The sequence below is a fragment of the Chelonia mydas genome, chromosome 2 (assembly GCF_015237465.2).
Source record: "Chelonia mydas isolate rCheMyd1 chromosome 2, rCheMyd1.pri.v2, whole genome shotgun sequence".
NCBI classification, from domain to species: domain Eukaryota; kingdom Metazoa; phylum Chordata; order Testudines; family Cheloniidae; genus Chelonia; species Chelonia mydas.
The window spans coordinates 260018151-260032055 of NC_057850.1; the positions used below are offsets into that span (position 1 = coordinate 260018151).

Consider the following 13905-nt stretch of genomic DNA (forward strand, 5'->3'; position numbering starts at 1 on the left):
ACAGCAGGGCCAAACTTGCATGGCACTGGAGCACCGGATGGTTTCTGGGGGTGTAGCTGAACCCCTGAGCCACTGCTAATGCTGCCCCCGGCCGTCCCGTTTTCCCTTCCAGTTGCAGCAGCCCTGTGCCAGGAGACTGCACCTCCCTCTCCATGGCTTGGATTGCAGCCTCTGCTCTCCACCTGCCCAGCTGCTCAGACACAGGCCTTCACGTGGGTCCCGTGGTACGTAAGAAGGTGGCACAATCCCAGGCTGAGAGTGGCCTGGCTGGGCCTGGCCTGGCTGTTACCCCATGGCTGCCTCCCCCATGCCCACTCTGCCTAATAGGCGGGGTGGGGGGGTTCTGCTCATTCACTGTTTCAAAGGGAATTTCCTGCTGGCTGTTGCTCCAGCCCCAAGCGCTGGGAAAGCTGGAACTGGACCCAAAACATCAGGAGATTTTACACAGTAATAAATTGGGGCTATGTTGAGTTTGCCTTCTGGTTTGTGCACTTTTCGCCCCCAAGTCTTTCGTGCGAGATCACGACCGGTCCTAACCACTGTGTGGTGTAGCTGTGCACTGCTAAGCAGCTGCTGCGTCCCACAGGCAGGCAGACCACATGGTCAGAGTGGGCCAGTCCGGTTTCACATCTACGAATCTATGAAAACAGAACAAAAGACCCCCCGAATAATATAATACTGAGGCTAGAATCACTCCAAGCTCCTCCTCCTTCAAGGGGCAGGCGGACTCCCCTGATAATCTGTAGTGTCTGGCCCTCCCTGCCCCGCAGCCTCAAGGAAAACAAGGCGAGGAAACCAGCCAGGCACAGCACTCGTGAAGGGGCCCAAGGGGGTGCTTGGGAAAGGTTAATGCCATCATTCTCCGGTGCAGTCACAGATGTGACAGGCCGGGGGAAGCCTCGGGCTCCGAGAGTTGGCGCGGACCTGGCTGATGAGGCTGCACGCCGGCCGGGGAAGGGCCCGGGTTGGATTTTGGACAGGATCCGGCCTATTTTCAGTGTGCTAAAGGTGTGAGCGCAGGAATTAAGTGCTGTTCAAACACCCAGCTATGCCTGGGCACCAGAGGCTTCAGCATCCGATGAAGTGAGCTGTAGCTCACGAAAGCTTATGCTCAGATAAATTGGTTAGTCTCTAAGGTGCCACTAGTCCTCCTGTTCTTTCAGCACTGAGGAAACTCCAGCTGGGCCAGATGCAGCAGCAGGTCTCCTCAGCAACACAGCTCTGGCGCCCCTCACACCTGCCCTCTGCTCTCGACACCAGCTGCCCAGGGGATTTCAAACCAGGGTCCGTCTCGGGCCTTCTCTTCCCAGTGCCACAGGGCCTGGGCCCAGGGTTTGTGAAAGAGCCGAACGCGCCGGGACGAAGATGGTGGGCGACAGGCCAGGCTCCTCTGGCTCGTCGGAATGCTCTGTAATAAGGCCAGAGCTTAGCGATGCAGGAGACACAACTTTCTCGGGGGCGGAAATGGGCTGAGATTGCGGCATGAACATCCCGCCTTCTGCTCCAAGCGCAAGGTGCGTTTCTTGGCTATCACCGTTCTAACAACACACGCATCTGTAAACACCGAACCCCCTCGCAAAACCAAACACGGCTCTGCACATGCTTCTCCCTCTGGGAGATTGAAAAGAGCAAATACAGGACCGATGTTAGTCTCATTGCTTTTAATGCACGACTGGAAGGCGCAGATACCACAGTGAAGAAAGTGGCTACATGTAGACTAGAAGAGAGGGCAGATCAGGACTCATGGGCCTGGCTAGTGCCTTTTAGCCATGAAGAGCCTGTAAGCCACCACAGACTATATACAGGATCATTCACACACCAAGTAAACGCAGCCACCTCTGGGTGGGATGCAGCAGCTGTTTAGCACCGTACACGGGTATGTTTGTAGGCTAGGAAGTGAAGACTGGCACAGTCAACTGAAACTGCAGGGGAGTTCAGGGAGGCAGAGCGACTTACCAGAGTCAGGCCCCGGGGGTTAACCCCGGACTCTTGGGATCTTTAATGAGTGGAGCAGTTCAGGTCCTCACATTTATGTGTTCCTGGTGCACTAGGTGCTTACATGCACCACCAGGCAGAGGAGGGGGGAAGAATACAGAGCGTGTTTTGTGAAGGCCTTTGAGTTGGAGGAAACCCTGCAGTAGACAGCAGGGAGACTCCCCGTTGTCCAGCCCTGTCAGTCACAGGAGGGACACGCCTGGGGCTGTGCCCCCCAGTCCAACCGCTGCAGTCTGCAGAAAGCCCCACTCAAGGGAGCCTTGGTTTTAAAAGGCCACAAGAGGGCACCCACACCTGTCACGCAGGCTCATTTTAGTCCTAATTCACCAACTGCTACATTCATGGGCACTTCACAGAGCGAGGGGAGGGCGCATTTCCCCTTCTCTGGCCAGCGCGTCCAAGAAGCGTTCCTCCAGCTTTAACCCTCATGCGGCAGGTGCTCAGACCCGGGGCTGTGCAGGACACAGGGCACTCGTTCAGTCATTTGCGGTGAGCGGGATGGTCCGAGAACTCAGCCACTGGAGCAGACCAGGCCTCATTCTCCACCCTGAGCCAGGGTCTCAGAGCTGCGCCAGCTGCTGATTGCCACGGAGACGGGACAGCCCCCCCCCCGGGGGAAGAGAGCGTGTGAGAGGGCGGGGGAGCGATGGGGTGTGAGTGCACGGCCAGCGTGGGGGCGTGCGCAGCACTTTGTGGGAGCCAAGAAGCTGCCTGGCTCCGGGGACGGCGGGAAATGTCAGGGGCGCCGTCAGCTCTTATTACCTTCACGTGCCCTGGAGGGGAGAGGAGCGTGAAACGGGTTTACTTCTGCTTGACAGGGGCTGGGGCGCCCGCAGCTGCTGTTGGGTGCAATTGGGGCCGTGCTCTTGCTAGGTGCTGGCACGGACCCGCAGTGCTCCCGTGTTTCACCTCGGTGGGCAGCAAACCACCACCAGGCCTGAGCTGCAGACGCCCTACCGGCAGGGGCTGCCTGCACAGAGCAGAGGAGCAGTGGGGCAGCCCCCCCTAGCCCGAGGGTGGAGGCCACTTGCTCTCTGGGTTCCCAGGGGATGGACGGGAGCGGAGTTTCCTCCCCTGCAGCAGCCCCACTGCCTGCCCTTCAGCACCCTCTCCCTCCGGCCCTCTAGAGCCCCATGGACCCCATCCCCAGACAACTTTGTGCCTGCAGGCCCATGCCCTATGCCTGCACTGTCTCCTCCCCCGAGTGGGGCGAGGTGGCACTGGGAATGGCAGGAGGTGGGCCAAGCATCCCATGGAGGATTGGGGTTCATGGGTGAGGAGAGGCAGGTGACATGGAACTGGCTTAGACCTGGAGTCCCCTCCCCATACTTTGTCCCAGCTCCAGACCCAGCCACCGTGCCCCCGACAGGTTCCCCAGCCCCTGGAAACTCCCAATGCTTTAACACCACAGTTCCTGGCCAGTATCCTAAGTCTTAAACTGGGGCAGGGCTGAGGGGAGAGAGACCCCCAGGGATGGCACCCTGGGCAGACCTGTCCCCATGGCAACACTGGCCCCGGTGTGCCGCACACAGAGGGCACTGGGCTGGGCCCTTTCCAGCCGTGCTCCTTCACGCGGGTGTTTGGGTCTTAATTTATATTACACGTGGTCTGGCCCTGTGTGTCACCCACAGTCACACCCAGCAAGCCACCAACTACCCCCCTCCCCTCACTGTCCATCCCTGGGTCGCTACCGCCCCTTAACTGTGAGCGTGTGAGATTATGTCTCCCTCTAGTGGCTGCTCCAGGGAGGATAGGAGCCGGCTCATACCTAACGGAGCACTTCCTGTAGCTCAAGCAGTAAGGGCTGTGCGTTGGGAGGGGAAGGTCCTGGGTTCTATCCCCGCTGTATCTCTGAGGCCAGGGCTTCGTTATACAGCTGCCGACTGCTGGGTACGACCAGCCTCACACACTGGTGCCTTGAGTGGAAAGCGAATGCAAGTTGCTGCTGCAGACAGAATATGGCGGGTCGGGAACATTCACGCCCCGCGCTTAAGAAGCCACTTCCCATGTAGATTTATTCAAATGAATGGAATTCTGGGCGGTGATTCGAGCAAATCGGATTGGCTAGTGCACGGGGCATTGATTCTCTAGCACTTCGCACTGCCTCACCCAGACGGAAATCCGGAGGCTGGTGGGGTTTGCTCCAGGTTTATAACACTCAGGACCCCAGCCCAGGCCATAATCCCTCATGGCTGCTCACAAATCCCCAGCAAATGCCCCGCGCTCTCTTCGGGGGCCGAAGGGGGGTTTCATACAGGAGATGCCTGAATTTCTCGGCTACCAGGGGAACTCCCCAGTCTGCAGGCCGTGGAGTGGCTCGGATTTACCCAGACAGCAGGTTCTGGCCCATGGCCCGCCTGATTTACACCCGTAACGCAGGTGCAGGGAATTCAAACAAACACCAGGCAAGGGGGCCAAGCAGGTTAAAATCAGTGTTTTAATGCAGTCCAACTGTGCCGTGAGCACAGAAACACAGGGAAATCAGGAGAGCCACGTGCCGCCCACCCTGGCAGCAGGAAAGGATCTCACAAACACCATGCTGTCAACAGAAGGGAACCTGTGCCACGAAGCGTCCGATTCCAGCACAGCTCCACCCCGATGGCGGAGTCACTCCCGATTCCGGCACGGCTCCACCCCCGACGGCGGAGTCACTCCCGATTTCGCGGGTGAGAGCTCAGAATCAGGCCCCCAGTGCCCTGTGGCTACTGAGTAGGGCCTCCAAGTTAGAGCAAACCTGAGAGCGACAGGGGAGCCGGCAGGGTCAGAACTCTCCTGCTCTGCAGAGCAGCCACCACCCACCCCAGAAAAGCAGGCCCCAGTGCAATGCACTGGCAGAGCTGGGGGTGGGGGCGAACTCAAGCGGCAGGTGTGGGTACCGGAAGGTGACTCCCCTGTAACCAGAGGTCTTTGAGCTGCCCAGTGGGAATAGGCAGAGGGCGTCCTGAAGACAAAGAAATTCCAGCTGCAGTAAATTTTGGCTGAGACATGGGGCCAGCTTAGGGAACTTGATGAATACTATCCAGGGAGGCACCTGTCACTTCCATTCAGCAAACAGGATGATTCATTGGACTAATTAACTCTTAAAATGCTGGGATTGTCCAAGCACCACTCACGGGGCTGCCTGGCCCGATACATGGCACATCCTCTACCATAGTCCTGCCTAGCTCCAGTTCGCATTCAGCCTCACTGCTCACCCTGTGCTTTACACGCAGGATGGTGCTGCAGAGACAGGACAGCCTAGGAATACGTGTGATAAAGAACCTGTCTGATGGAGATCGGCAATTGGACACTGAAGTGATCGGGGCCTATTGAGATGAGATTGGTGTGAGTTAGGTAACGGGACCTAGTTACGGGCGCAGGAGCCTTTCACTGCAGCTCTCCAGTTCAAATCCAGCTCCGATCGCGCACTGATGGCTGCTGGGAGAGTTGGCGGGTGCAGCTGGGTACGGAGTGGGTGGGTGTAATTATCACACAGCCCCCATGCAGGGCTTGATCCTGCGGTGCTGAGCGCTCTGACCTCGATCCAGGAAAGCACCTATTTCAGAGGGGTTACTCAGGGGCTTAAAGCTAAGCACAAGCTAATATGCTTCGCTACAGCGGGGCCGGAGCGCTCAGCACCTGACAGGATCGAGCCTTCGGTCCCTTTGTTTGTAGTCTCGGCCGGGGTAGGGAGGAAGGAGAATGAACTTCCCTCTGCGCTCAGAGATGGTCCCTCCAAGGCAGGGCTCATGCACGTGGGGCGGGAGCTGTTCCGGGCTCACGCACATGGCGGGGCGGGAGCTGTTCCGGGCTCACACACGTGGGGGGCGGGACCTGTTCGGGCGCAGAGGGCTCCAAATCTGGCAGCTTCTCCTTGTGCCCGAAAACCAGAAACTCTCCAGAGTGCCGGGAGCTGCCTGGGGAGTTGCAGAGGAGAGTTTGGGCAGCAAAACAGAGGGCTGAGGCAATGGGGAATAAGCGTAAGTCTGTGGGTGGTGGATCCAGCCAGTGGAAGCCGATATACAGCCGGGGAAAGGACCAGCCCAGCAAGCCCATGACAGCCTTTAACCTCAGCGCCTCCTGGGCGCGGGCAGTGCCGACGGGGAACTGGAGCACGCGGCGGTGCCCGTACTCTGGCAACGTCCCTGTGAGTGATGCCTCCCACCAGGAAGGTTTCTGCCCTGGCCGGGTCCCTGAAGGCTCTTCCCTGTGAAACTGCTGCCGAGACGTAGCAGCGAGCGCGACTCCCCCAGGGTCGGGGGGTGGTTAGAAGCTGGACGGAAAAGACACCAGCTTGGGTAGTGGCGACGGACAGGGGAAAAAAGGGGAAATGTCAAATTTCTCCCCAGCCGGCAAGGAGCAATTGTCAGGGGGAGCAAAGCAAACCCGAGTGCCTGACCCTACCCCGGACCCCTGCCCAGAGCCCCCCCCTCGCAGACTGCCTAGCCCCCGAAGGGCTCCCTGAGCAGCTCGCTAACACGCGGCTCTGATGCTATCTCACTTGTTACAATACAAGGGCTCCCCGCAGGGCCGGCCCCAATAACGGCCGAGTCTATTGCTCTGCAGTTCCCGGAGCCCCCCGCCTGCGAGCTGAGCAGCGCAGGTGCACACCGTGGCGGGGAAAACACGGACACGGTGGAGTCACGCAGCCAAGTGCTGGGACCTAGCGACAGTCAGGGAAACAAAGAGCTGGAGGTGGGAGAGGTCCAGTCCGGACCCAAGGGGTGCTGTGGTCTCCAGGGCAGGGAGATGGACCCTGTGACTCAAAGGGGGGTGAGCGGAGCCAGCGGCTCCAAGTCCCCCCTCTCTGTCACTGCCCTTTGGCGACTCTGCTCCCGTGTACCCGCAGCGGGCGCGTGGCCCGGGGGGCTGGGCAGCGGCTCCCAATGTCCTCGTGCCCGGCTGTGGCAGCAGCCGGCGGGCTGAGCACCCAAGCGGAGCTCCGCCGCCCGCCACAGCCCCCTGACGGCTGCGTGCCGCGCCCCGCTCCCCCGGCGCAGCTTGGGGCAGACGTCCGGGAAGAGGGCGACCCGGGCGCCGCCGCAGGTCAGGGGCTCCGCGTGTTTCCTGACCGCTCGCATGATGGCCAGCTTGTCGGAGAAGCGCAGCAGACGGAAGAGCAGCGCCCGGGGCCGGGTGGCAGGGTCCCAGCGCGCCCCCCCGTGCACGCGGCGCGCGCTCTCGATCTCCAGGGGCGGCCAGTCCGCCGGCAGGTGGAGCACCGTGGGCAGGGTCCTCTGCAGGAAGGCGACGGGGTCTCCCCCTTCCGCCCCCTCCGGCAGGCCCGCCAGCCGCAGGCTGTTGCGACGGGCGTGGCTCTCCAGCACGTGGCAGCGGCTCTCCAGCCGCCGGACGGTCTCACTCAGGCGCTTGTTGCCTTGCTGGAGGGCAGCCAGCTCGAGGGCCCAGCCCCTCGAGTCCCGCTCCAGCTGGGCCACGCGGCTCTGCATGCTCGACACGTCCCTGCACATGGCCGCGAAATCCTGGGAGACCCGGTCCAGCTTCTCCGAGAGGACGGCCTCGACCGCGCTCCTCTCCACCCCGAGGTCCAGGGGCGTCCCGCTCTCCCAGCCGCAGCACTCCCACGGAGATGGCGCTGCGCGGGAGCATTGTCTCTTCGGAAATTCCTCCCATGTGGCATCTGCCTTTTGTCCACCGTCCTCACCATCAGTACAGGAGCCGGTGCTGGGTGGTCGGGCAGCATCTGTCCTGGCTACGGTCCAGAGGACAAACATATCAGACCCGGCAACACCAAGCAAGGGTCAGCACCATTTCTAGAGCGCTCTTCTAGAGACAATTTCCTAGCACTATATTAGGCAGGAATCCCCACACCCACCACTGCACTGCAGCCTCCTCTGGAGGGAAAGGTGGCAGCTGATTGTCTTCCAGCAACGCTACCCAACAGCTGAGGACAGGAAGCTAAGGGCGGGATATCCAGTTATGCTGTGGGAGGGAGTGAAGTAAAACCGAGTGTAATTACCCAACTGGCACTGGACCAGGTCCCAGGCTAACACCCCTACTCTTGCACAAAGTGCCATGGGATTTTTAACGCCCACCGACAGGCACCTGGGTTTTACAGCTGATGTGAAAGGTGGGGCTGGGGCATTGGCTCAGGAGGGACTCAGATCGCCACCTGTTCGTTCACAAGCACTGTTTCCCGCTGTACTCACGTCTTCCTTGGAGGTCTCCCATCCAGTGACTCGGCTTGGCTTATGAGAGCCAATGAGACCCCACCCCAGGAGGGAAGAACCGGATCAGACTCCTAAATGCAGGCCTGGTTCCAGCACCCACCAGCCCCGCTGCAGTCAGTGGGAGCTGTGGGTTCTCAGCACCTTTGAAAACAGATTGGGGGGCCTAACGAGGAACCTACTCGGAAGGCGCAAGGCGATCAAGGTACCTTCAGTGTGCGGTCTCTTAATCCCTGTCCTGGGTCTTCTAGCGTGCCTGTGGCCCGGGGCATCGCGGGCAGGCGAGGTGCCGCTCGGCGTGCTGCAACGACTGGGCCCGTTTCCATGGGTTCCCTGAGGGCAGGTCGCAGGGCCATAGCGAGGGGCGTCCACTGGCATCCCTTCTGATTTTACCAACACAAACAAAGCCTGCATCAGATCAAGCCAGGTCCCACCCTCCGCCAAGTGCTACAGACCCACTGCAGCCTTATTCCTACAGGAAACCATTCATCTATTGGCACATCTCGGGCCCTCGTTACTGGAGTGTCTGGAGCGGGAACAGACCCAGAGATCGAGTGGGTCTTCTCCAGCTCCAGTTTCTCTGAGTCTATGAGCACAGGAGCGTAGCAAGCTAAGGACAGCAGGACGGAGGAGCGGTGACCCTCTCTATGGGCCATTAGTCCCATCGGAAGCTGGGCTCCCAGCCCAGAAATACAGGTAGCCCACTGTACTCCAGGAGGATGGGGCACTGGCAGGAATCGTCAGTCTTAAACCTTGGGATCCTCACCGCCCCAGCTCCCATTGTGCCTGTGGACTGTGGAGCTGAGGACAGAGTTTCTCTTCTGCTTCCCACAACACAAAGACAGTTCTGATGGGAGGAAACGTCCCTTGGCTGCTCAGATGGCCGGTTTCCCCCAGCGGAAATGCTCGCTCCTTACTTCGGGGGAGGGGGAATCTCACTGCAGGGGAAATGGCGTTATCTGGCCAAAGGGGCTTAGATCGTCGGCTCTCTGGGCAGGGACCCTCTTCGCTCTGTGTCTGTCCAGCGCCTGGCACAACAGGGGCCTGGTCTTTGACGGGGGTCCCAGGCCCTAGACTAATACAGATCATTAATAATAATAACCGATAATAATGCCACATTTGTCAGTTCCCAGGAACACCCTCCCAAAGGTCCGGTTTTCCTCAGTGCGTGAAGATTTCCAGCGTGAAATCCAAGAGGCTAAGCGGGGCAACGCTGGGCAGAGCTATCAGTGCTAGGCAGGCCGGGGACCTGTCAATGGAGCGCTCCTGTCTGTCAGTCTCTCATCGCATCGCAAGGCTGGGAGCATGAGACTCTCTATACCACGCAGTCCCACAGCCAGAACCTCCGCGGGCATGAATCAGCAAAGCTTCACCGACTTCACTGATTGACCCCAGCCGACAGATTGGCCCGTGCAGTGCAGATCACATACACCGCGTCCCAGGCCCGCTGGCTGGCTCACCTTCTCTGTGCAGCCTGCAAAGCCCTGGCTGTGGGCTCCTCTCCCCCCTGGCCCCACGTGGGCTGCTGCTGGAGGACATGGCGAGGGGGGTGCTGCGTCGGCTCTCAGGCACTGCACTCCAGCAAGTCTCCAGACCTGGGAGATGGGCAGTCTCGGCCGTACTGTCTGTTTTAAACCAAGAAATCCATGTCAGCTACAGGACAGACCCCGCTACGCTATAGCCATGGAAACTGACCGGGCTTCCCTGATCCCCACTCGGGATGGAATCCTCAACCCACTCGTACACTTGCTGGTACACACCCGGACTTTACAGGGGCAGGAAACCCGTAGGTACATTCATAGCCCACGCACCCCGAGGGCCAGGGCCAGAGCGGAGTCAGTGGGGCTGCACCCAGCCTCCCCCCGAGGCCACATGCCCCCCAGCCCTCCCATCATGTAACCGTGTGCTCCCCCGCCTCCTCCCAGGGGGGCTGCACATCCTCTGGCCTCCTCCCTCACTAGTCCCCTTGTGTCATGGACAGGGCCATCCGTAGGATTTATGGGGCCCTACGCAGTGTTATTAAACTGGTGCCCCTCTGCCCGACAGCAGCCCGGGCTCGCAGCCCAGCGGCGAGGGGATGAAGCAGCAAAGGATAGCAAGACGCCCGGCCCGCCTCACGGTGGTGGAGAGTCACAGTTCCCTGCAGAGACCCCTGTGCCCCCTCCCTCATGCAGACTGGACATGCAGAAGGTACCTAATTAAAAGCACTAAACTTGGGAATAAGAAGTGTCCGTCACGGGTTTTTTGATATGCCCTGAAGTTTGTCAGAGGTTTATTTGCAAAAGCTTTGTAGGAAGGGCGAGTCAGCTGCCCCGCTGAACACAACGTTAAATATTATGGGATACATGATGCAGCTCTTCTCTGTTTTACATTTTCTTAATCAGTATTTCTAAGCTGGTTTTATATTTAATAATTTTATTAAGATGATGTTGAAGTAAAAAGAAAACGGTACAGAGTTGAAGCATAGAAGTTTCTGGTTATCAGGGAATAAGGTACAGATTATCAAGGGGTGTGAAGTTCGGTTTAGGATCGGGTGGCGTAAGGAATACATAATCTGCAGTCTCCCGGATTGGGGGTAGAAGGTTAACGGGTCAGAGTACAGACATTGAGATATGGGGGTATGTTGTTCATATGATGGCTCTGTTTGGGTGTGGAGTATAATGAGTGGATACGATGATGAGGATATTTTAAATGTACTCTTAAGCCTTCAGAAAGGAATCATTCCAGAGTACTACATATTTAACTCACTGAAACAAAGACATTATTTTAAATTCATCAGTCACAGAGGTTTAGTGTGCTCATAACAATGTTCACGGCTTTTAGAAAAAGGGACACTAATTTACTTTGTGTGATCTCCATAACAATAGACGTGCTTATGAAATTTCACAGACTTTAAAAATATGTTTCCAAAGATTTTAGGCATAACAAAGGATTTTATATCTTACTAGGTACTGATTTTGCTGGAGGGTTCTCTTAAAACTAGTTCATCAGACAGTCAGAAGTAAAGAACTCAGGGAACTGATGGGCAGGATCCCCTGGGAGAATAACATGAGGGGGAAAGGAGTCCAGGAGAGCTGGCTGTATTTTAAAGAATCCTTATTGAGGTTACAGGGACAAACCATCCCGATGTGTAGAAAGAATAGTAAATATGGCAGGCGACCAGCTTGGCTTCACAGTGAAATCCTTGCTGATCTTAAACACAAAAAAGAAGCTTACAAGAAGTGGAAGATTGGACAAATACCAGGGATGAGTATAAAAATATTGCTCGGGCATGCAGGAGTGAAATCAGGAAGGCCAAATCACACCTGGAGTTGCAGCTAGCAAGAGATGTTAAGAGTAACAAGAAGGGTTTCTTCAGGTATGTTAGCAACAAGAAGAAAGTCAAGGAAAATGTGGGCCCCTTACTGAATGAGGGAGGCAACCTAGTGACAGAGGATGTGGAAAAAGCTAATGTACTCAATGCTTTTCTTGCCTCTGTCTTCACGAACAAGGTCAGCTCCCAGACTGCTGCACTGGGCAGCACAGCATGGGGAGGAGGTGACCAGCCCTCTGTGGAGAAAGAAGTGGTTCGGGACTATTTAGAAAAGCTGGACGAGCACAAGTCCATGGGGCCGGATGCGCTGCATCCGAGAGTGCTGAAGGAGTTGGCGGATGTGATTGCAGAGCCATTGGCCATTATCTTTGAAAACTCATGGTGATCGGGGGAAGTCCCGGACGACTGGAAAAAGGCTAACGTAGTACCCATCTTTAAAAAAGGGAAGAAGGAGGCTCCGGGGAACTACAGGCCAGTCAGCCTCACCTCAGTCCCTGGAAAAATCATGGAGCAGGTCCTCAAGGAATCAATTCTGAAGCACTTAGAGGAGAGGAAAGTGATCAGGAACAGTCAGCATGGATTCACCAAGGGCAAGTCATGCCTCACTAATCTAATTGCCTTCTATGACGAGATAACTGGTTCTGTGGATGAAGGGAAAGCAGTGGATGTGTTGTTCCTTGACTTTAGCAAAGCTTTTGACACTGTCTCCCACAGTATTCTTGTCAGCAAGTTAAAGAAGTATGGGCTGGATGAATGCACTATAAGGTGGGTAGAAAGTTGGCTAGATTGTCGGGCTCAACGGGTAGTGATCAATGGCTCCATGTCTAGTTGGCAGCCGGTATCAAGCGGAGTGCCCCAAGGGTCGGTCCTGGGGCCAGTTTTGTTCAATATCTTCATAAATGATCTGGAGGATGGTGTGGATTGCACTCTCTGCAAATTTGCAGATGATACTAAACTAGGAGGAGTGGTAGATACGGTGGCAGGTAGGGTTAGGATACAGAGGGACCTAGACAAATTGGAGGATTGGGCCAAAAGAAATCTGATGAGGTTCAACAAGGATAAGTGCAGGGTCCTGCACTTAGGACGGAAGAACCCAATGCACCGCTACAGACTAGGGACCGAATGGCTAGGCAGCAGTTCTGCGGAAAAGGACCTAAGGGTGACAGTGGACGAGAAGCTGGATATGAGTCAACAGTATGCCCTTGTTGCCAAGAAGGCCAATGGCATTTTGGGATGTATAAGTAGGGGCATAGCCAGCAGATCGAGGGACGTGATCGTCCCCCTCTCTTCGGCATTGGTGAGGCCTCATCTGGAGTAGTATGTCCAGTTTTGGGCCCCACACTACAAGAAGGATGTGGAAAAATTGGAGAGAGTCCAGCGAAGGGCAACAAAAATGATTAGGGGTCTGGAACACATGACTTATGAGGAGAGGCTGAGGGAACTGGGATTGTTTAGTCTGCAGAAGAGAAGAATGAGGGGGGATTTGATAACTGCTTTCAACTACCTGAGAGGTGGTTCCAAAGAGGATGGTTCTAGACTATTCTCAGTTGTAGAAGATGACAGGACAAGGAGTAATGGTCTCAAGTTACAGTGGGGGAGGTTTAGGTTGGATATTAGGAAAAATTTTTTCACTAGGAGGGTGGTGAAACACTGGAATGCGTTACCTAGGGAGGTGGTGGAATCTCCTTCCTTAGAAGTTTTTAAGGTCAGGCTTGACAAAGCCCTGGCTGGGATGATTTAATTGGGGATTGTCCTTCTTTGAGCAGGGGGTTGGACTAGATGACCTCCTGAGGTCCCTTCCAACCCTGATATTCTATGATTCTATGAAAGAAAAGGAAACTCTTTGTCCAGCTATCTGGAAGGAAAGGGGTATTGTCATTTAAGGGCTCTCTTCAAGGAGAAAGGGATGGACAGAAAGGACAGGAAGACTTTGGAAACAAGTGTTTTTTACTATAGTAATTAAAATTAAAATAATGCATCCGATGAAGTGACCTGTAGCTCACGAAAGCTCATGCTCAAATAAATTTGTTAGTCTCTACGGTGCCACAAGTCCTCCTGTTCTTTTTGCGAATACAGACTAACACGGCTGCTCCTCTGAAACCTAAAATTAAAATGTGTATGTTAGAGAAGGGTGGTCTTTTGAAGGATTTATTTAAAAAACGATATGTCTGAAGATCCAAGCATTTAAGGCTAAAGATGATTGTGCATCTAAAAATCTATGCAAGGATTTTTTAGAGATGTGATTTTATCATCTTCACCAACTCACTAATGAAATATTTTTAAAGCAAATTTTAAACTAAGGTCCTGTAGACTGACATGTTCTGAGTAAATATTACAGCAATGCCCAACTGTTTTGGTCAGTAAATTCAGAAACTGACAGTCTATACCTGGGGGTTGGCACATGCCTGTTGAATGGCTTCATCCCCCCTT

At 55.8% G+C, this 13905-nt stretch overlaps 1 protein-coding gene across 5 annotated transcripts in view; it reads right to left on the bottom strand.

The window, feature by feature from the left end:
* Window positions 1–4245: 4245 nt before the first annotated feature.
* Window positions 4246–13905, bottom strand: part of LOC102944020 — a 46254-nt gene continuing 36594 nt past the window's right edge. For all 5 annotated transcript variants that reach the window (XM_043541786.1, XM_043541784.1, XM_043541782.1 and 2 more), the window contains 3 exons: window positions 9623–9787; window positions 8372–8545; window positions 4246–7687 (listed from right to left, as the gene is read on the bottom strand). In XM_043541786.1, the coding sequence (XP_043397721.1) occupies window positions 6738–7687; window positions 8372–8545; window positions 9623–9787 (1289 nt within the window). In that variant the 3' untranslated portion in view covers window positions 4246–6737. The remainder of the gene's footprint in view (window positions 7688–8371; window positions 8546–9622; window positions 9788–13905) is intronic.